At 43.6% G+C, this 22,498-nt stretch overlaps 1 protein-coding gene across 4 annotated transcripts; it reads left to right on the forward strand.

The window, feature by feature from the left end:
• Positions 1-1,397: 1,397 nt before the first annotated feature.
• On the forward strand, positions 1,398-21,337 carry LOC123043300 (disease resistance protein RPM1). Of its 4 annotated transcripts, none has more exons than XM_044465713.1 (4): positions 1,398-1,651; positions 1,744-1,870; positions 18,167-20,918; positions 21,039-21,337. In XM_044465713.1, exons 3-4 carry the CDS (start codon positions 18,190-18,192, stop codon positions 21,052-21,054), a joined length of 2,745 nt encoding a protein of 914 aa, XP_044321648.1. In that variant the 5' UTR covers positions 1,398-1,651; positions 1,744-1,870; positions 18,167-18,189; the 3' UTR covers positions 21,055-21,337. The 4 variants fall into 4 exon arrangements, with proteins under 4 accessions (XP_044321648.1, XP_044321650.1, XP_044321649.1 ...); XM_044465715.1 differs by having other exon boundaries at positions 1,744-1,863; XM_044465714.1 differs by having other exon boundaries at positions 1,449-1,657.
• The last annotated feature ends 1,161 nt before the right edge of the window (positions 21,338-22,498 follow it).

The raw sequence follows: 22,498 nt of genomic DNA on the forward strand, positions 1-22,498 counted from the left end.
ACTAGTACTATGTTACATATGCACATGAGCATGGGTCAAGGTCAACAATGGTACGTTCGACACCGACTGTACAAGACTCCTAGGCCAAGGAAAGTATTTTATGGAGAGATTCTCTTTTTTGTTGTTGAGAAAAACACCCGAGTTTTATTAATCAAGGATCGTAGGGTTTATCTTGCACAAAAAAAGGATCATAGGGTCTACATAGCCCGCCCAGGTGCAAGAACTAAAGAGTTTGTAGCAATACTAGATAGGCCTGGGGCAACTATGTCTATAGCCACAGGCGTAGCAACAACTTCCCTTATAATTCCTTCATAGAAACTATAGAAAATCATAGAAATTTATCACTCAACGTAGCATAGCCCCAGGCTTAACCTGCTGCTTGTTCCGCCACTACTATCAGCATTTACATTAGACAAACAAGACTACGAGCTTCTTCCTTCATCCTCTGGGGGTTAGTCTATGACAAATCACTAAATAGACCTAATGCGATTTTTCTACCGACATATCAGCCCATAGGACATCCGGCCCGGTTCATAGGCCCACACGAGATTGAGAGTGCATAAGACGCATATGCAATAATGACAACACTGTTGCTTCAGTTCAATTGCAGCCTCTTACCAAAGTCTTTGGAATATTTCTTCTAGCAGAGGTTGATACTAGGAAGAAGATATTTACAAGCAAGAGATTTCATTGTAATTCTTAGCCATAAGAGTTACTCCCTCCGTTCCAAAATAGATGACTCAACTTTGCACTAACTTTAGTACAAAGTTAGTACAAAGTTGGATCATCTATTTTAAAACGGAGAGAGTACTTTATATTTTCTTGGATCTTTGATCTAAATCAGTGTACCTGTAATTATTATGAGTATATATATTCCAAAACCGTGATTGGATGGCTCAGCAGTCTACCGGCGTGAAAGGCCTTCCAGGATGTACATATACAGCTATATAAAGTGATCTCTCTCATTAATACACTATTTTGAGAACTGAGCGTAGCTCAGTTGCCTAGGCACGGGAGTTCGCAGCCAGCACACCAGGGTTCAAGTCTCGACTTGTGCGTTTGGTGTTCATGGAGTTTTCTTTTATAAAAAAATGCCAACAGACTAGTCTAGCCCGGGTTGGTCTCGTTTTTTCATTAACACACTACTCCTAGAAGTAGTAGATTAATTAATCAAGGTTCAACTACTTCTAGAAGTATTCAACTAGTCAAGGTTTGGACAAGCGTGTGGTTGAGATCAGATCAAACAATTGTTCCACACTGACTGCTCGATCGAGGAACCTAGCTTGAAACTTATATATACTTACATTTGGACGGGAGCGCTTTGGGTCTAGGTCCACAATGCTACGATCGACACTGACTGTACAAGACACCTCGGCCAAGGAAAGCATTCTCTCTGGATATCTAGGCCTATCGCAAGCCATTTAGAAGACTTGGCTGTACAAGACCCTCGCTGCTCTACATTTGCACGTCTTGCACTACTCTAGTGTTGCTACGCACACGCTCTTCCCAGCTTGGAGACATCTTCTCATCCTTTGCTTGGAAAGTCCATAACACTATACCTGCGTGGAGACATCTTCTCATCCTTTGCTTCGAAAGGTAGAATCTCCATAATCCATAGTCGTCCAGACCTGCGTAGAGATGATCAGTACAGGTGCAGGTCTCTCCTATTCTTCCCCTTTTTGATCTTCTTTTTATCATTTTTCAACATCGTCTGAGAAATATTGGAATCAACAACTTGTGCAGCCAGCCATCTGTGATGTGTGATGTCGTGATTATGAATTTGAGCTCCGCGTAGTTCATCGAGACGGAACCTGCAAATTGAATTTGGCTCTTGGTTTAAAGTCACAAAGATCAAATAAAACGGTATTTTGTACGTACTTTCTGTATTTTCTAAATTCTGTCTCAGTTCCGATTTTTGATTCAGGTGCATGTGCACAGGGGCGTTTAAAATTTTTAAACACATGTTTTATGTTTTGAAGTAATTTTTTTGCGGGGATGTTTTATGTTTTGAAGTATTATGGAAAGAAAAAATATGCCTATTTGTGAGGAAAAACAAAAGGCCGTTGCCTTGGCGCAACAATAAAACTGTTGCCTTGTGACCATGAGATCATGGTTTCACGTCCTAGCCTCTTGTAGAAATAAAGGAAAATGCTGCGTATAAAAGACCTAAAAAGGTCGGACCCTTGTCCAGACCCTGCGTAAGCAGGAGCTACGTGCAGCGCTGCCCTTTTAGGAAAGGATAAACAAAAGGAATAGAACATGAGTAACTGGGACAGAGTCTTGGAGCATATATAACCATCCTACTTTGAGGAGCATCAGTTTTTTGGTTGGCAATCCAACCTTAGACTCTAAATCTTCTCCTATCTTTTTCTTCTCATTCTCATGAGTATTTATTTTTTTGCAATCCCAAAAGCACATAAATTAGTAGCTTGCTAACCGTAAACTACTAGTACTAGTTTGGTAACCGTTCGGTACTAAGATGGTAGTTGTCATTACCATAATCTGGTAGTTGGGGGCGATCGAAACTTTTTGATAAGATGATATCTTGTTTAAAGTCCTTCTAAACACAAAATAACGGTGGATTGCAAATTAGATTAACACTTTATAAGATAAATTATTTTCAAACTTAAGATTGATTATTAGTAGGAGTAGTGCAATTTTTATTCGAAGCATGAGTCAACTGGTTCTATTAGAGGCACCACTGGGAGCACTACTCTTAGGTGCCAATTAGAATTTCTGAGGTGAACTTACTAGTGCCCGTGCGTTCCATCTGTACATAAAATATTCGAGTAGACTAGCCTTTGATTTATCTGCTATTTTAGAGTTAATGTGATTACGTAAAAAAAGGATAATATCTGGTAAGTAGCCATGGGCCTACAGTAGAAATCGCAAAATTCCGTTTCCACGTGTGTTGCACCTGAAAACATTGTTCCATTTTCATATTTATTTTGTAAATTTTCATTTCCGTTTTCATATTTCCTCTTTGTTTTCATTTCTTCTTCGAAAAAGTAAAAACTTTTCACTCCACTTTCATCCGTAGAGGACTTTGTCTATTCCATCGCGTGGCCCGCAGGGGCCACATCCAAGCGCTACGTATGGCTCTATCTGGGAGATATAGAACCCAGGTCCGAGCGGGTGATTACGTAAAAAAACAGGACCAAAAACCAACCCGAAGACCACTGGCCACGACTGTATTGCAGGGAGAATGCGGCAAACCTAGAAGAACGTATGCTCGCCCGTGGTGTGACTGTGTTTCCTTTTTTGTCACATGGTGTGTGTGGGCACTTTCACACACCGTGTTCGCTTAGCTTGGCCGGACCATGGCCGTCATGGGCCTGCCTGGCCAACGACACTGAAGCGCGTGCGATGGGATGTACTCCATCCGGTCCTTTTTACTTTGCATATTAGGCTTGTCTGAAATCAATCTCATCCAACTTTGACCAAGTTTATATAAAAAATTATAGACATTCACATAACAACACCAATATCATTAGATTCATCTTGGAATATATTTTCATATTATATTTATTAAATATTATAGATGCTAATAATTTCTAATATAAATTTGGTCAAACTTAGCAAAGTTTGACTTTCGGCAAAACCAATGTGCAGAGTAAAAAGGACCGGAGGGAGTACGTACAACGACCTTCATGGCGATCGCACAGAAACTAATTAATCGTCTGCTCAGTTCGCCTAGCCAATCGATTGGGTGCGCAATGAAGATCGCCGGCATGTCCAGGCCGGAGAAAGTACAGTGGGGTTGTGGTCAACTTTCCTATTGACCCAGGGGTTGGGTTGTCCTGGCCGACCAAAGAATTTTGGACGATTAGTTTGTCAGCAGGAATACCCGACCTTTTCATGGACCCGGCTGTTGAGTTGCTTTGGCCCTCCTGCTCCCTTCGCGAGCCCCTTCCTCTCCCATGGCGTTCGGGCTGGATCTCGCCCCTGCTGTCCCCTCGCGTCGCGGCGGCCGTGGCCTGCTGGGTGGAGGCGCGGCCCTCGGCGGCTATGGAGGTGAGGGGGGCTGCTCTCCCCGGTCTGGGCGGCGTGGCTCCTTGCAGGTGGCCGGCGGTCGTGGAGGTGGTTCCCGGCCGCCGCCGGAGGCTGGATCCGCCGGATCCAGCGGGCTCCAGGTCCGATCTGGTGGCATCCTTAGGCAATGGCCTCTCCCTCGTGTGTGGTCCTCGCGGCTACTTCTTCTGGGCGCCCGATTCCCAGATCTAGGAATCTTCTCCATGTGGGTGCAAAGGTCAAGCTTTGGGTGCAGTGTGTGGTGGATTTGCGCTAGTGCGGCGGCAGGGGTGGCCGGCTACGTGCTTGCGGTCCACTGCCCTGTGGCTGGTGGATGAGGGTGGATTCTCTTGGTCGCCGGAGCGGCGGCTCCGGACGGTGGGCACGGTGACACCACCTCGGCGGGTGTCTCCGTGCAGGTGCTCGTTGGTCGCCCCAGCCGCTTGGGCGGCGGGGTGGACCATTTGGGGGCGTCCGTCGTACAGGGTCTGCCACCCCAATTGCTCCGGGCGTCATCTGCATCTTGCCTTCGCCGACCCTGCTGATGGACCTGGTTGGTGCGGTCTTTTCCCGAGCGAAAGCTCTGCCCGACGGTGTCGGTGCCGGTGATAGCAACGCTTCTGTGTGTCGTTCTCCTCCCTGGAGGTGTCACCGTGGGCGACCTGCATCCACCATGGGCTCTGGGTGAAAACTCTTGGTCTGGCATGTTCTGGACCGGGCAGTGGCGTCGTTTCCTCCTTGGAGGCTCCGTCCTGTGAGCAAGGTCTCATTTTGCTAGTTGCCAAGGCAAGCTCTGTGGATGACAGCTTCTTCTCGTCATGTGGCGAGGCATGCTTCAACGGTAGCGCACTCTTGAGGAGCCAGGTTCGGCAATGTGGATGTGCTCGAAGGCCTTCCTCTGTTGTCTTGACATCAGCTTCCGTCTGCGCTCTAGGGTGGTGAGCACTCCATCGTTCGACGGTGCGGCGCCCTTCGAGCCATGGCGAGGAGCTGGGGGTGCTCCATTTGGCGATGGAACAAGATGGCACTGATCTGTCGGACGCACAGGTGATGGCAATGGCGTAGCTTCCTTTGTCGGCTAGTCTCCTTCCCGAGTTGGCCTCCTTCGCAGCGTTGGTCCTCTGTTCATGTCTCGAGGGCTCTGATGTCTTGATGTTCTGTTTTTTGAGCCTTGTTGCTGCTCCTGGGCATGCATCCATGTATCTTGCTGGTGTTTTTCTTTTGCTTTTATTGTGTTGCCGTGTACTTTTGTGTTGGTTGTGAGGGCTTCATTAATTTAAAGCCGGGCGTCAGCCTCTTTTCTAAAAAAAAGTTGCTTTGGCTCGCGAAAAAAGAAGATGGGCTACTATCGTTGGTAAGGCATACAAAACATTTTGATTCAATCAAAGCTCATACAATAATAATTATTTAGAAAAATAATATGACTTGTCAAATAAATGGGGTCTAAAGTACAAAATTTTCTCACGACGTGACCATTATCCAACTGCATCTACTATTACTCCATCCCAAAACCACTATCCAGCATGCATCTCAAGGTATTAAGTTTACTAGAATCAAAGCAACACAATAAGCAAGATAACATAGTGTAGGTAGAAAGAAATGTAGCAATAAGATTAAACCCTGTCGTTTTGTCCTTAGTGGAAACAATATAAATATGTGTCTTTGCCTTTATTGTCACTAGTTTAGAGCACCGCAAGATTGAACCCGCTACTATGCATCACTTATTCTGAAGAACTACCCATCTATCTTGGTCAGAGAAGACAAATAATTCGGAAAGCATACATAGCTACTTAATTATACGGCAAAGAAACCTCAAAAGATTCAATAATATTTGATGAAACAACCTGATCATAAATCCACAATTCATCGGATCCCGACAAACACACCATAGAAATTACATCAAATTGATCTCAATCACACAAGGAAGAAGGTAAACTGGTATTGAAGATCCAAAAGAGATAGAGAACCATCTGGCTACTACTATGGACCCGTAGTTCCTAGGGAACTACTCACACATCATAGCAAAGGAAACAAGGTTTATGAAGATGGCCCCTCCAATGGATCCCCCTTTTGGCAGAGCTCTGGAATAGGGCTCCAGATGGGATCTCTTCAGAACAGTGGTTTGCGGCAGTGATAAAACTCTTATGCATGCACGATGAATGGTTTTTGGATTTATAGGAATTATAGGCGGTAGAATCAAGTCAACGTAGTTTCCATGAGGCCCACAAGCTCAGGGGCGCGAACACCCCCTTTGCCACGCCACCTAGCCTTGTGGGTTCCTCGTGGTTCTTCTAGACATCTCCCAAAGCTTCCTAAGTTTCTTGTTGCCCAAAAAAACATGTTAAATTGGCAAAGTACTTTGACCTCCATAGATATTGATTTCCCACGGAACCAAAAACATGTAGAAAACAAGAACTGACACCGATCACTAAATTAATAGGTTAGTCCAAAAAATAATATAAAATAGTAATACAGTATAAAAAATAAAATAATGGCATTAAATAATAATAAAAATATAGATACATTTGAGACGTTATCACATGTCCCCAGTCGCGCGCAATCACTCAAGTGTGTGCAAGTCCCCCATCGGTCGCAATCACTTAGTGTGCAAGACCATAGTCGGGCGCAATCACTTGTAGGCGTTCCCGTCATACCATTCCGCCAAGAGAGTAGAAGTAAAATATTATATACATTATTTCAAAAGTTTTTACAAAACAATTCTCCAAAGAGAGAAAGTTTAAGGTTTTAAACATGTATTGCTTTTCAAACCATCCCATTTCGACAAGCATGGCTAAGCATAACATAGATACAAACTTCGATCCTAAGTCTTAAGATATCAAGATATACTTTGCGAAGCTTTGATAAAACATGCATACTATTAAGAATTTATGGAGGCATGCACAATATGAAAGTATAGGCCAATGTATGGTCAAACTGCAACTTGATTGGGTTCCTGAATATGAAATATTCTACTATTAGTCATCTCTTCTCCACTTTATATCTAACAATAAAAGTAAAAACTTCAACACATAAAAATTAGAAATGAAGATCCAAATAAAATATACAAATTAGCAATATAATTATTTAGCTGCTAATATTCCTAGGATGATTATCATGACAAGAATATGGGTTGAGATAGGATTAATTTTGGTCTTGAAAAGAATTATGAGATAATTCATACTCTAGGATTTGATCTATTTCATACCAAGCTTAAGTCCAAGGAAACATGGCTAGGGTTCAAATATTCTCTTATGGCTCGTTTGTAATACCTAATTTGGTAAAAATAGTTTGGGATTATGTTTGAACTCCTTTTGGTTTGAGCATATGAAAATGAGAAAGTTTCGATCATATGGAAGTGTGAAAAGATATTCATGACTTAGATTGATCCTTCGATAACAATCCAAGTTTCCTTTTCTAAGATCATATCTTAGAATGTGATGTCAAGGCCTAAGTCTAAATTATTTATTCAGAATCAATTCTTTGGGAAGTTTCCAAAAAGATTTGAATGCTAGTCTGTATGGATTTTTGTATCCAAGATCAAAGGTTGTGTAAATGAAGTATGGTTTAATAAGGTTCTAGGATCAACTTTTTAAAGTAAAGTATTTGGAATATTTGACTAGTGGTTGTCTATTTGCATTGATAATTTGGAAGTCATATGTCTTTGTGATTGGGATTTTGTCCAAGGAATCCAAAATCAATTTTTGGGATAGTTGAAAGTATGCTTTGAGGTGGACATATGGCGCACTAAACATCATATTTGAGTTATTGGGTCAATTTCCAAGTAATTCTTGAAATTTATTAAGAACATGATTAAAAGAAGTTAAATGTTAGACTTTGAATCCAAATGGATAATGAATATGTTGGAAATATTTATAAAGGCTCTAGCAAAAGCAAATGAACCTAAGGTTCAACTTTGTAGAAGGAATCATTTTGATTGGAGTTATAGGATAGAACATACGAAAAACATCATGATTTTGTCAAAATTGGATTTATAGTTTTCATATTATATCAAATATGCTTTAAATTAAAATTTGAATTTTTGGATTTATTTGAATGTGTCAACTAGGTGAGAAAATTGTATTTCTGGAAAGTTCACATTCAAAGGATTTCAGGGATGTTCGGTTTGTCAAATTTGGATGAAGAGAATGAAAGTTATGGACATTTGAAGTTTGATGTATTTGTTGTCTAGAATTAATCAGAAAAAGAAACTAGATAAAAGGGGTGGACATTTGGTAGGCTGTTACTTGTGGGTACCGGTTCACTTAAGTGAATTCGCTGAAAACTTTAGTTTGGAGATCAACGGTATAGAGCACATAACCGTTCATTAGTTTAAAAGATATATCCTAACCACTGAAGAAGGATCTGACAGTTGAAAGGGATTGAGAGAAGAACTCACCGGAGAGGCTACCTGAGTGGCTAGGCGTGGCAGCGCATGGCTGCTACATCGATCGTCTCACAATGCAGTGGCTAGCGAAGAAGAATGGCTATTATACGGTGTGCATAAGGCGAGGAGGAGGTCGCTAGACACAGTCAGGTGCCCGGATGCGTGCTACTGTGCCAGTTAGTTGCGATTGGAGCTGGTCAGAGAGGCGGTGGGGCTTGGGTTGTCGTAGGATCATAAGTTGGCTAGAGGGGGTTGGTTAGACTACTTGACCAAATAAAAACTAAATATTTTGCAAATTTTAGTTGTAGGCAAGTTTTAGCAAGTCTAAAGAGTAGGCAACAAAAAGTAAAGACTTTGCATATTTTTGACGTGGTTCTGATAGGTTGTGCTATCGTACATCCACGTTGTTGGAGACTTCAACCCACTGAGGGTAACGGCTGCGAGTCCATAGAGGGCTTCACCCACAAAGGGTCCACGAAGAAGCAACCTTGTCTATTCCACCATGGCTTATGCCCATGAAGGACTAGCCTCACTCGGGGTAGATCTTCACAAGGTAGGCTATCTCCTTGCCCGTACAAACTCTTGGTTCAACTCCACATGATTTGGAGGCTCCCAAGTGATACCTAACCAATCTAGGAGACAACACTCTCCAAAAGTTAATAGATGTTGTTGTTGGTGATTAACTCCTTACTCTTGTGCTTCAAAAGATAGTCTCCTCAATACTCAATCACTCTCTCATAGATTTGGCTTGGGTAGGAGAAGGATTGGAGTTTAAAGCAACTCGAGGGGACTAGAAATCAAGGATCAAATGGTAGGAGTGGAATCCCTTGATCTCACCACAAGTGTAGGTGGTTCTCTGTCAAAAAATGGATATGGGAAGTAGTGGTTTCGTCATGGTTGCTCTCTCTCTCTAAGAGTAGGTGGTGGGTGGGCGCGTACATATAGCCATCACGAAAGATCTAGCCATTACACACCTTTATACACAACTTAGTGGAATCAAAAGGAAATCTCGGAGGCACCGACTAGTGGAAAATATTCAAACATTAGACATTTCGGCGAGACTGGATGAATCCACTCGGTCGGACCGATATGTGATGACCCAAGAAGTTTCATCACCACGGTAATTCTGATCGATTTCACTTGGAGATTCCAAAGTGAAAGCAATGGGTTACAGAGAGTTGGCACATGCACTTCGGTGGGACTGAATGCCATCTTGGTGAGACCGAGTTTCTAGGGTTTAGGCAGTGGCTCTGTCTGATGTATCTCGGTGGACCTGGGTGTGTCTGCTTTGGTGAGATCGAGAATCACTTTAGGGTTGTGGACAGATTGGAAGGTGAGAGTGTGGCTGAGGTTTTGGAGCAATATCTTCAGGCACTTGAGCAAATGACCCATTATCAAAACCTTATCCCTTTTTAATAGTATTGGATTTTCTATGGACTCATTGTGATCTTGGATCATAACCCAAAATGTATAGTCTTGTAGCTTTTGCCAATGTATGTCCTTTGCATTTTGAGGGGTCCACATTCACATGTCCTTGCCATACCAAAATTGAACTTTCATGAAATTATCTTTGAATAGGCACTACTTCAATGAAATATATGTTGCGATTAATTACCAAAACCACCTGGGGATTACTTGCACTCCCAGTTGTGTTGCGCGCGTGCTCCAGAGCGTTCCTGAGATGAACCAGAGTTTCAGGTTGGTGTGCACAAACAAGGTGAAGTGAAAGAAGGAAGCTAGAGGTCCCGGATTATTCTGCCGACGATGTGGGTTTCAAAAGGAGTGGAAACCGAGATCAAACATCAGCAAGGAATTGCTCACGGTGGAAGGTGATATAGAGAGGGGTTCTGGGTTCTAGAGGAAAGCAGATTCAAGGCGCACACTGGGGTCATATTTATGCAACAAGGGAGGCTTGAGGAGTCACTGCGGTGGAGAGGTGGGTTGGCCATGAATGGCGGCTTGGTGTGTGGCGATTACTCGCGATTAACACGAAGTGGAAAAGGATAGGAAGAGGTGGTGCATCTAGAAGGCTCGTGAGGCGACCAGGTGAGTGCGGGAAGGAGCTGAGCGGAAGCGGCCATCGGCTGGTCGACTTCGAACTATGTGGCGAGAGGAGGAAGACGATGGGGCATGGCTCAGCTGTCAACAATAGTGGGAAAATCAAAGAAAAGGAAACAGGGGGGATATGGAAGCTGGGTCGATGCTGAGAGAGAGAGAGAGAGAGAGAGAGAGAGAGAGAGAGAGAGAGAGAGAGAGAGAGAGAGAGAGAGGGAGGGAGGGAGGGAGGGAGAGGGCAGAGAGGGGGAGAGAGGGGAGAGAGAGAGAGGGGGAGAGATATTGAAGGAACATGTTTTCCTTCAAGCAAAGGGAGCTCCTCCCAACCTTATGAAAACCAAATCCACCGTCTTCTTTCCTTCAAGCATCTGCTCCATTATATTTGGTGAGGTTGTTTCTATCCCTAGCACTTACAACCCCAAATCTCGCCATTACTATCCAAGATGCAGAAAGCTTGATGTATGAGAGGCTCTAGTGCTATCGAGGGAAGAACTTGCACTACTAGGGAAAACCCTAGCAGTAGCATGGGTATTTTGCCTATCAGTAGCGCGGAACGTCGCGCTACTGACAAGGCGCTACAGCCAACGTGTAGCAGTAGCGCCTGTCGTTCCACGCTACTTCTATACATGGATAGCAGTAGCGCGCTTTAAGGAAGAGCGCTGCTGCTAAGATCTACAGCGCTTTTTACAGGGAAGCGCTACTGGTAAGGCAGTGCTACTGCTAACTTTGTTCCCCTTGCTACTGCTAGTTTTTTTAGTTTTTTTCCCTGCATATTTGTTTTGTATTTGAATAGGCTTTATACAATAATCTTTAGCATATCATACACATACAAATGTAATCATCGCATATAAATACAACTAGTCTCATCAAATCATGTCATCATCATAATCATGATCTAACACAAAGTGGTCTCTCATCATCATCTCGAAAATAGCGATGCAAGTCTCGATTACTTGCAACTACATCGTCATCCATCTAAACAATAATATACACGAGAAGAGCTATCACTTTGAGTAAGAGCGAAACCATGCAGTACATGAGTTCGTATCCCTCTCTCGCATTAGCGTGAACCTAAACTATCTATTGCCTGTCGCTCGGAAACTGGAAACTGGTACACCTGGGCCTGACACTCCGGCCACTCGTCGTATATATACTCCTGGCGTAGCACTTCTTCACCATCGATGACCTATGCACCTTCATCGTCACATGAGTCGATGATATGCAACATATATAGTTGAGCAACAGAAAGAGACAGTCTTGGCAAAAATAGAAGCAACATATCATAAGCATAAATAACAAAGTTGATCGTACCCAAAATGCCCTAACTAGAATGATTGTCGCTTGTCGAGGAGGATGGTTTAATTACATCACAAATAAAGTTTCGTCGTGCATAACTCAAAGCTTCGTCATACAGAAAGTATGGACTAAACAGACACATTGTCATATATCGACAATCACTCCAACATGTCGTGTCATCCATCCAAGTCAGGGAGATAGTCCCCAAGCCTAGTGAAAGGCTTCAGCTCGAGACGCTGAGAGGCTACCCGTGTTCGGACGTCTTCTCGCGGCATTTGTCCTTCTTCGTAGAACATCCCTGTTTTTCTGACGACCTCCTTCATGATGATTTGGGCAAGTTCGCACTGGATGTGATAGAACTCAGCTCGAAGTCGATGATCCTCGATATCTCCTACGTTCTTTGCCCATTGCAAAATATGGGCATCGCCGGATGTAGGTGACATGCGAAGGTTCTGGTGATCCCGTCTGTACTTCAGCATGTGGTGTAGGACATAGAATCCATCATTAAGAGAATCACTCGGTTGCTGGATGCAGCAGAAGTCGGTCTTATGGCCGAAGGCGGGCCTGCCGCCCCTTCTCTTCTTGTCCTTGACCTCTCCACCCCGTGCGTCGTAGTAAAACATAGCACTGTCGAGAACATCCTTGATGTGGGTGTAATCCTTTTTGTTAATGTTCTTCGACGAGTCCAAGTAAAGAGCCTGGGAGTATCGGTGGTAGAGGATGACGAGGATGGCGCGCCCGCCGCTGCGCAAAATAAGTACACCTCAAATTAATTAGCCTCCACCGTGCAAATGAATGATTGAAATCGAAGGAAGGATATCCGCGTGGATGACTTACAGGGGATGATAAGGTACGAGAATCGCCTCCTTGTCCTTATTATTGGCGAGCATGAAATTGACGATGTATTCCCTCGCATATTCACGATGCTTTGCGCAGACTCCCAAGAAGCCCTCGTGCATTAAGTACGGGTCAGCGACACAGATATGAGGTATCTGCTCAACCCCGATGATGTAGTTCATGTGCAAGGCATAAAGGCGGACAAACGTAAAATCCAGCTTCTTCACGTGAAACATGTCAAATATGTAATTGAATCGAAGGAAGAACTTATTCGCGGGGAAGAAGTCGACGTACGACAATTGCCGCGGTACGTTAACCACGTAAAGTGGGTATCCTGGATCTTTCGAGGCGATGAGGCCTTTCTCTATCTGCAGCACATCATCATGAAGTCTCCTTAGATCGCCGAATCTGGCCCCTAGTGCAGTTGCAGGTAGGATTGGTTGACCGAGGATATGCCATTTATCCGCACCGGGGATATCTATATGGTCTTGAACCCGAGGCTGCTGAGGCGGCTGGATCATAGAATCAGCTTTTTTGCCTTTCCTCGATCTCTTCCTAGACTTCTTTACTACCGGAAGGTCATCCATAATATGTTCAGCCTCCGGAGACGGCAATTCAGGCACCGACTCATGGTGCTCAAACCCTAAGTAGGCGCTAGTATAGACATACTGTTGAGTGCCATCGTCATCCTCATCCTCATCCATGGAGACATCATCAGCGACTAATGGAGCCTCTTCCTTACCCCGTCCGCTATCACCCAACCCGACACCCGACGCTAATTGGGTAGGTGGGGTGTTTATGTTCATACCTTGCTGAGGCTGCATGCTCCTGGGTGTGCTCCCGGCCGCCTCCACACGAAGCAGACTCTTTGGCCACAACAGGACCCACCCATTGCAACAATCACCAAGCCACCGCGAGGTCTCGTTGTCATCTCCCACTAGTACCAGAGGAGGCAAATTCTCGTGGCCCGGTTTGACACTAGCCATGGAAACCTTGAAGACGTTCGGGGGGATCGACCGGCTGTGGAACAATGGTTCCTTCGGCTTCATTATCGTCGTCTTCCCCACATCCACCTTCTGGTCACCGATGGTGTACAATATGGTGCACGGGGTTTCATCGTCCTGCAAAGAAAAGTCTGCGACGTGAGACATCCGAAAGCCAACGAAAACGGGAGATTATACATTTATTGAAGGGGGCCGGTGTGACAGATACCGTGAGGGCGTCGAGCTCAGCCAAAGACGAAGCACCGCCGAGCACGTCCGGTGCCGGAGCTGGTGCGGGAGCAGGTGCGGGAGCTGGTGCGGGAGCAAGTGCGGGAGCCGGTGCGGGAGCAAGTGTTGGTGCAACGCTAGTCGAGCTGCTCCCCAAGAAGTTAGCAAGGGGAAAGTCCGCTGCATTTTTTCTGGATTTTGCCTGGTCCAATTGAAAACGGCCAGAACCAAGGAAGTAGACATATCTACAACCACCTGTTTTACGGCAGCTACCGCTGTTGCGACTGTCTGAGATGATTTCTTCTCAACCGCAATCTCAACCTTCTTATCGATGTTTTCTTCAGTTAACCTCTGTCTTTCCTTTCTCCCCTCCATGGTCTCATGGTAGTACTTCTTCCACGTGACGCCGTCTCCGACACCGTGCACGCGTCCATACGACGGTCGAGTCTCCACCGGGAGTCGTTTCAATATGTTCAACACCCGGTTGAATGGAGTGTCCCACTTGGGCCTCGCCAACGCCTCAGACGGCGAGTCGCTTTCGGCCGCAATCCTATGTTGCTCTCTCTGCAAAAGGCACAAGGATCGTTTACAAATATGACTAACATGCAGTCGAATTGATCAGAAACTAAAATTACTAGCAATCTAATGAACTCCGTCGTGACTGCTTTCGTCTCGTAAACCTTCTTCACTGGGTCCCAACGGTGTCGGTCCTGAGGACATCACGCTCCTGCGGGACGGTGAACTCCGCCAAGGGGTCTGGGATGCCCAGACTCGCAGCTTCCGCATCCTCCTTGGCCCATTTGGACCTCTTCCCGCCGTAACCACGGCTTCCGAGGTGGTGGCTCCCAATGTTCCTCTCTTGAAGCCCCTTCATGTACTTAGACTTTTTTTGGCAGCTTCGGCCTCGCAAGCCGCCTTGAATATTTCAAAGTGCTCTGTCGTGATTGTCGGATTATCCTTTACAATCTCGGAGTAGGGTTCCTTTTTGTCGATGATCCTTGCTTTCACCCTTGTTTTCCAGGCGGCCAACGCGTCGCTAAACTTGCTCATGGCGTGTTTGTTTATCTTCTTCATTGCTGGGTCCTTACCTGGATCTTTATAATCCTTTTCATTCCGGCCCGGGAACAAGAATATCTGGTGCAACTTCTTTAGGAGGGAGGGCCTCATATTATCTATCTTCTGTAGTTTCTCATCGTCGATGGTGGCGGTTGTCCGTACGATGCAGCCTATTTGATTGCCGTAGCATGCGCATGCTTCCTCGGGCGCATTTGGCTCAATATTGCCGACGTCCACCTCCATGACCACCAGTTTAGTAGTCCTGAGTTTGTTAGGAAGCCGCTACCTCTTTGCTTTGGGTTCTACACCGGCTCCGCTCCCCGAGGCAGCGCCGGTCTCAGTCTCAGCTCCGGTCTCGATGCCGGTCTGAGTCTCAGCTACGATCTCAGTCTCAGCACCGGTCTACGTGTCGGTCTTAGTCCCTGATGCCACCGGTGGGCCCAGCAACAACATCGGTTGATCGTCGGCAAGGCTCAAAAATTTGTCTGCCGCCCGGTAGACGTCGTCGCAATCACCAGAACCCTGTCCTTCATCGTTGCTAGCCATGTTTCCTACGATTAAATCTAGTCAATTAATTCTAGACCTAATAAAATGATTAATGACATAAAAAATGCCTATTGTTTTGCAGGAACGTTGACTCCTCCCTGGTGCGGCAAATCCCGGGCACTCGATATGTCCTAGTTTTTAGCACAAGTCGTGCCAAAATTCACAGAAAATTTCGGCACGACCTTTGCTAAAAAGTGGACAAATCGAGAACCTGAAATTTTCCGGAACGAAAATGAATCAACATTCCGGCAAAACATAGGCCACTCAGCTTCATTCCCTGGAAACAACAAAAGGCCACTTGGGCACAACCGAAACATGTGCAAACACAATTGAGGAATTTGCATATATCCTGACCACTTCAAATTTGCATGTCCTAGCATTTGACACTACAAGAAAATCTACACAAATCTCATGTTGTCTCAAACTCAATTCAAAAACCAAATATAGATTATATTTAGTTAACTACTGAACTAAACTTTACTCTAAACTAAACCCTACCGCCCCAATTAACATCTAGTTAAACAAACTCAATTCAAAAAATAAACCCTACTAAACTAATTAACATCAATGTTATCTACTACTTAACATCTATTATTACCCTAACTAAAAAACATCAACATTATCTACTAATTAACATTAACATCTATTAACTAAAAAGGATGGGTGGTGGGGGGGGGGCTTACAGAGAGGGGAGAGACGGTGGCGGGAAGGTGCTCGGCGACGGAGGTAGGGGCCGCGAGGGCTCGGGATCGGGAGGCGGCGGTCCTGGCCGGGCTCGGGGGCGGTGAGGTTGAGGGCAGCGGCGGTGAGGTCGAGGGAGGTGACAGTGAGGTCGAGGGCAGCCCGAGAGGCGGCGGCGGCGAGGATGAGCGCGGCGTCGACGCCGGCAGGAGATGGCGGCGAAGTGGGGCGACGGTGAAGTGGGGGAGACGGTGGCGAAGTGGGGCAAGGGGATTTGGGGGAGAAGTGGTGGCCGGGGGGAAACCGTTTTTGGGTTAAGTCAAAAATAACGATAGCGCGTTACAGAAAACGCGCTATAGCTAAGTTAGCTATAGCACGTTTCAGAGTTCGCGCTACTGCTAAGTCTTCATCTTTTTTCCCTTTTTCATTTATTTTTCTTTACATTTTACATGTTTTCTTTCTCCTTTTTCTATTTCTTTCGTTTTCATTTACTTTTCTATTCGTTTTTCATTTTATTTTATTTTCGTTAGCAGTAGCGCTTTATGCATAAACGCGCTGCTATAAGTATATTAGTGGTAGCGCGGTTTTTGGAAGATCGCTACTACTATGTGTAGCCCATTGGCTAAGTGGTTGGAATTTTAGTAGTAGCGAGTTTTCGTTGAGACGCGCTACTGATATATATGCATCTACAGCGCGCTTATTTTGCGCGTGCTACTACAGCAGTAGCGTGCTTTTTTAACAAGCGGTATTGCTAAAGTTCTGTGTATAATGTTTTCCCTAGTAGTGTTGTTGTATGTCACATTTGATTATTGTGGAAGAAGCGTTGGGTGGCTTCGGCTCATGGTTTTTACCCCAAGTTGGGGATTTTCCACGTTGAAAAACCGGTGTCAATGTGTTTATCTTCTACTGCTGTCCAAAAGTTTCTCCTATCACCAAAAATTGTCTAAGGAGCATTTGGTGTGTTGTGAGAGTTATTTCCTCCATGTATGTTGTTGCAGATGTTTCCTTCTGTGCTAAGCAATGATACTTAAATTAGTACATGGAATGGTGCTAAGATTACGTTGTTCCCTCTGCAATTTCAAACCACAATCGTTTGCTAATTCCCAACAGAGTGGTAGAAGAGTTCTTTTTTTTTTTGCTTAGTTGGTGACTTAGTTTATTATCAGTTTAACTTAATAAAACTTTAACTAAATGGTTTCATAAAACTATTTAATATTCCTAATTAATTATATATAGTTAATAAAAATTATTTACAGTCGTAAATAAAATTTACTTGTGCACTTGTTTTTAGTAAGGCATTATGGGATATAATAATTTCCCAAAATTCATTTTAGGGTTTTAATAATTCAAAAGTGATAGATAACCAATATTAAATATTTCGAATATTAATTTTGGAGAATTCATATTATATCCTCTCACTAAATTATTTGCATTATTTGAGAATATTTATATGACCTTAAATATCCAATTAAATACATAAATCCAAATGAACTCCGAGATTCATTAGAAATCAAAATTAAAATAAATAATCTATGAAATATTTATTTACCACAATTGGAAAAGTCATTTTATTCTCACTCCATTTATTTGAATGTTGTTTCAAAATATTTCAAAAGATACCAAATGAAATGACATCCATTTTGAAATTTTGAATAAACCCTTCAACCAAGATTTTTTTTAATTCAATAGAAGCTTATCCAACTTTTATAACATTGTTTGAAAAGGTTTAAACAAAGAATCAAAAACTTTTATTTTCCCAAAAAAATCAAAACAATTCACTTAGTAATATCTTATTATTATCATTTTCAACATTTGGATTTTTTTTTTTGGAATGTTACAAGTGATGAGCATGGTGACGGAGGAGCAGTGGCCCCTGGCGAGGAGGGGGGGGGGGGGTGCACACAAGCAGATGATCATAATCCTTTAACATCGCTTCATCAATATAGAACACCCAATTTTTATTAAGTTATCTCACTAGCTAGGAATTTGGCCATTTGACAAAATGTTTGTTTTCTTTATGTAGATTTGATGTGTAAGGATGGCACTGTTATTCAACATTGAATGCTGATTTTTGGAACTATTTTTGCAGAAATACTGAGGTGAAACTGTAAAATGGCAGATGCTGCTCTCCTTCTGGTCACAAAAAAAATTGGAAAAGCGGTGGCAGCAGAAACACTTAGCTATGCTAGACCATTGCTTGAAAAGAAATCTAGATCTATTAAAGCAGTGCCAGATAAGATGATACTCATAAAGAATGATCTTGAGCTTATCCGAGCATATCTCAAGGAAGTTGACAGGAAAGGTTGCACGGATCTAGTCACTGAAACATGGATAGGGCAAGCCCGAAAATTGGCTTATGATATGGAAGACATTGTGGATCAGTTTACTTATGTGGTTGGTAAACACCATCTAGATGGAGCATGGTGGAGTTTTTTCACTAAATGTCAGGACCCATTTACACTTGATGAAATCGCTGCTGCAGTTAGGAGAATAAATAGGGAACTGAAACGGCTTAAAGAATGCAGAGACTGGACTCAACCAGTTGCTGGAGGGAGTGATGTTCCTGCAAAAGATTATGCCACCCAACAACAAATGTATCTTCCTGGACATGGTTACTCAATTTCTGATGAAGAACTTATAGGACTTGATAGAAATAGAGAAATCTTGGTGAGGTTAATGAATTTGAATAAATGTTCTCATCTGCAGATCATTGCTGTGTGTGGTATGGGTGGAATTGGGAAAAGCACTCTTGTCAACAATGTGTTCAGAAAGGAAGCATCCAAATTTGAATGCCATGCATGGGTTTCTGTCTCTCAGTCATACAATATATATGATATTTGGAGAAGCATGCTAAAAGAAATATATTCTAAAGAGAAGAAAGAATTTGATGCTGAAAACATGACCGGTGCAGAGTTGCAAATGGAATTGAAGAAAATCCTAGAGACAAAGAGATACTTGATAATATTGGATGATGTCTGGACAGCTGAAGTTTTTAGAGAACTTAAAGAGGTTCTTGTTGATACAGGGATGGGAAGCAGAGTAGTAATCACAACAAGAATTGAGGAAGTAGCTTCAGTAGCTGATGATAGCTACAAGATCAAAGTTGAGCCTCTTGAGGAGGAGGAGGCATGGCGTTTGTTTCGCCGGAAGGCATTTCCAAGAACTGAAAATCACATTTGCCCATTAGTGTTAGAAGAGTGTGGTAAATCGATAGTGGAGAAGTGTGATGGTTTACCATTAGCTCTTGTGGCCATAGGGAGCACATTGTCTCATAAGGCGCAAGATGTTGCAGAGTGGAGGCGATTTTATAATCAGCTTATCTGGGAGCTACACAACAATGGCGACCTGAATCGTGTGGTGAAAATTCTGAATCTAAGCTACAAATACTTGCCAGACCATCTGAAGAGTTGTTTCTTGTATTGTGCCATGTTCCCAGAAGACCACATGATTCATAGAAAAAGATTGATTAGATTGTGGGTCGCCGAAGGATTTATTGAACAAATTGGAGCATGCAGTTTAGAAGATGTTGCTGAAGGTTTCCTGACAGAGCTCGTTCGACGAAGCATGCTTCATGTGGTAGAGAGGAACAGTTTTAACAGGATCAAGTGTGTTCGAATGCACGATCTTGTGCGTGAATTAGCCATTTTCCAATCCAGGAGAGAGAGTTTCGGTACGACTTATGATGATAGTCATGGGGTGATGCAGGTGGAGTCGGATTCTCGTCGCATGTCAGTGCTCCAATGCAAAAATGACATTCAACCAAGCACAGGTCAATGCAGGCTTCGTACCTTCATAGCATTCAGCAGTAACATGGCATCGTCTTCATTGTTTCCATCAGAATCTAAGTACCTTGCTGTGTTGGAGCTAGCAGGATTACCTATTGAGACAATTCCAAATTCAGCTGGGGACTTATTCAACCTTAGGTATTTGGGCCTTGACAAAACCAATGTGAAGGTACTCCCAAATTCTGTTGTGAAGCTTCACAACTTAGAAACATTGAGTCTTCAAGATACAGAATGTCTGCATCTCCCTCGAGGGTCTGAAAAGCTGAAGAAATTGCGGCACATTTGGATGTATAAATTGCTAGATAGTACATTCTCTATTTTCAGAAGTATTGGACCTATGGAACCTTTTGAGGGATTGTGGAGTTTGAAGAACTTGCAAACTCTGAAGCCAGTTTGTGCTAGTGAAGTTTCCGTCACAAAACTAGCAAATTTATCTCAGTTAAGGACCCTTAGCATTATTGGGGTAAGGAGCATCCACTGTGCACAACTCTGTGCATCGTTATCAATGATGCACCAGCTCTCACTATTAGAAATAAAAGCCAGCAATGAAGATGATGTGCTCCAGCTTGAAACATTAACATTGTCAAACCGCCTTAAAAAGCTCTTTTTATCAGGGCGCTTTTCCGAAGGAACATTGGAATCTCCATTTTTCTCAACCAACGGAGATGCCCTTCACAAGATATCTCTACGTTGGTCCCAGCTTGCGGTGAACCCATTACAGCGCCTCTCTGAATTTTCAAATTTGACCGAAATATGTCTTGCAAGGGCGTATACTGGACAGGAGCTAACTTTTGATGCAGAGGGGTTCCCAAATGTGAAGATTATTCAGTTGTATGATATGCCAGATGTGAACCAAATATGCATACACGAGGGAGCTTTGGTTCGCCTTGAAGAACTTTTGATCAGAAACCTTGCCGAACTGCGGGACATCCCTGGGCTGGGACATCTGAAATCCCTCAAAGAGGCATGGTTTTATGATATGCATCCTTGTTTCATAAGTAATCTTGAAGCGGCCAGACTAGATCATATCCCGATAACCTTCTACAGGACAATACGGTAATTCAACCATCCTAGCCAACTTATTATGCTCTCACTCTTCATGCAATTCAGCGTGTGCTCGATCGGCCTGCACCAAATTCTAGCTTTTTCAGTTGATAAAATCCCCATTTGTTGCAGCTCTGGAGTGGCATGAGCCTTTCTTGTGTGGATGGGGTTTGAAGTCATTGTAATCGGTCAGTGACAACTGCCGCCCATCTTGCTGTTATCTTTTCTGCTTATTCAAACAAGAACAACTGGTTTGTAATAAGGCAGAGGAATGATTTCTATTGCAGCCATCCACCTTGGCTTTACAGTATTTATGCTTAGTGATGCTAAGCTACTGCTTGAGATACTTACTATGTATTTTTACACAGTGCTTCATGTAATAATGTTGAAAACATCAGCTACTTGCTCAACACATGTTTAAGAGAAAACAATCCTTATTTGCCACTAAATGCTACGCCCCAGTGCCAAGAAATCTGAACTTTTTGCTCATCCTCTGGGGCTGCTGAAGTTCAGAACTTCACATTTCAGTTTTGTGTAGCTCTTGGCCTGGGAAATAAATGCTTTATGACATCTAACTTATGCAGTATCATTACATTCATATTGTCTATTTATTTTGCTGAACTGCTGTTGCAGATTGGTGCACTGTGTTTTAGAATGGCATGTACTGGTGTTAGATATGTTTCATTCATACGAGAAAGAAAAGACAGTTGAAAGTGTTTAAAAAAAATCAGAGGAGGCAGCTGCTTATCATTGAAACCTGTTTTTATCAGTTGGCTATAAGGTCATTTAGGTACTTAGAATGCTAATATGAAAGTTACATCAATAGCTTTTTTCACAGAGCCGTACTGGGCCTCACATATGCTAGATCCTGGAAGAGTTACCCTTTTATTCGATCAGGTGAAAGGCATTGCAATAGTTGTTCGAATGGTCTAGTGGTTGGCTTGCAATGGCGCATCCTTACTAACCAGGGTAGTCCGAATCCTATCATGAGCGGGTAGGATCTATCTTATTTAAATTCAAACGGCGCTCCTTCCGCATTGGACCATTCTATATGAAATGCATGGGTGTGAATAACTCTGAAATTTGGTTTACATTGGAAACTCTTGTTGCCTGTTGGTTCACGTGAGTACACTTCATGACAACCTGGTTGCGATGTCTCTGCGTGGTGAAATTTCAAAGATAAAATGTGCTTTTTTGGCGTCTTGTTCTCCACGGTCTGTTTCTGTGGCAAAAATTCTAATTTGTGTCATAGGCTCATAAGATATCTGTGCTGATTCAGACATGCAGCATAAAACCTTCAAGAAAATTCTTGGATATTTTTTAAGAAAAAAGGGGGAAATGGTGCTGCACTTGAGTAAAACAGATCAGTAAAACAAGCAAATTCTTCCTGAAACATCCTCCAGCCCGGCGTCGCCCTCCTCATACGACACAGGGGGGAACCCTAGCCGCCACAGCCGCGTACAACCCCCGCCGCCGCCTACTCCCGCATCGCTGCCGCCGCCTCATATCCTCCAGCCTGGCGTCGCCCTCCTCTGGTGACACCGGGGAACCCTAGTCGTGTGGAAGGCCTCTCTTGGCCAACCCGTCTCATG

This window comes from Triticum aestivum, chromosome 2B (genome assembly GCF_018294505.1).
Source record: "Triticum aestivum cultivar Chinese Spring chromosome 2B, IWGSC CS RefSeq v2.1, whole genome shotgun sequence".
NCBI lineage: Eukaryota > Viridiplantae > Streptophyta > Magnoliopsida > Poales > Poaceae > Triticum > Triticum aestivum.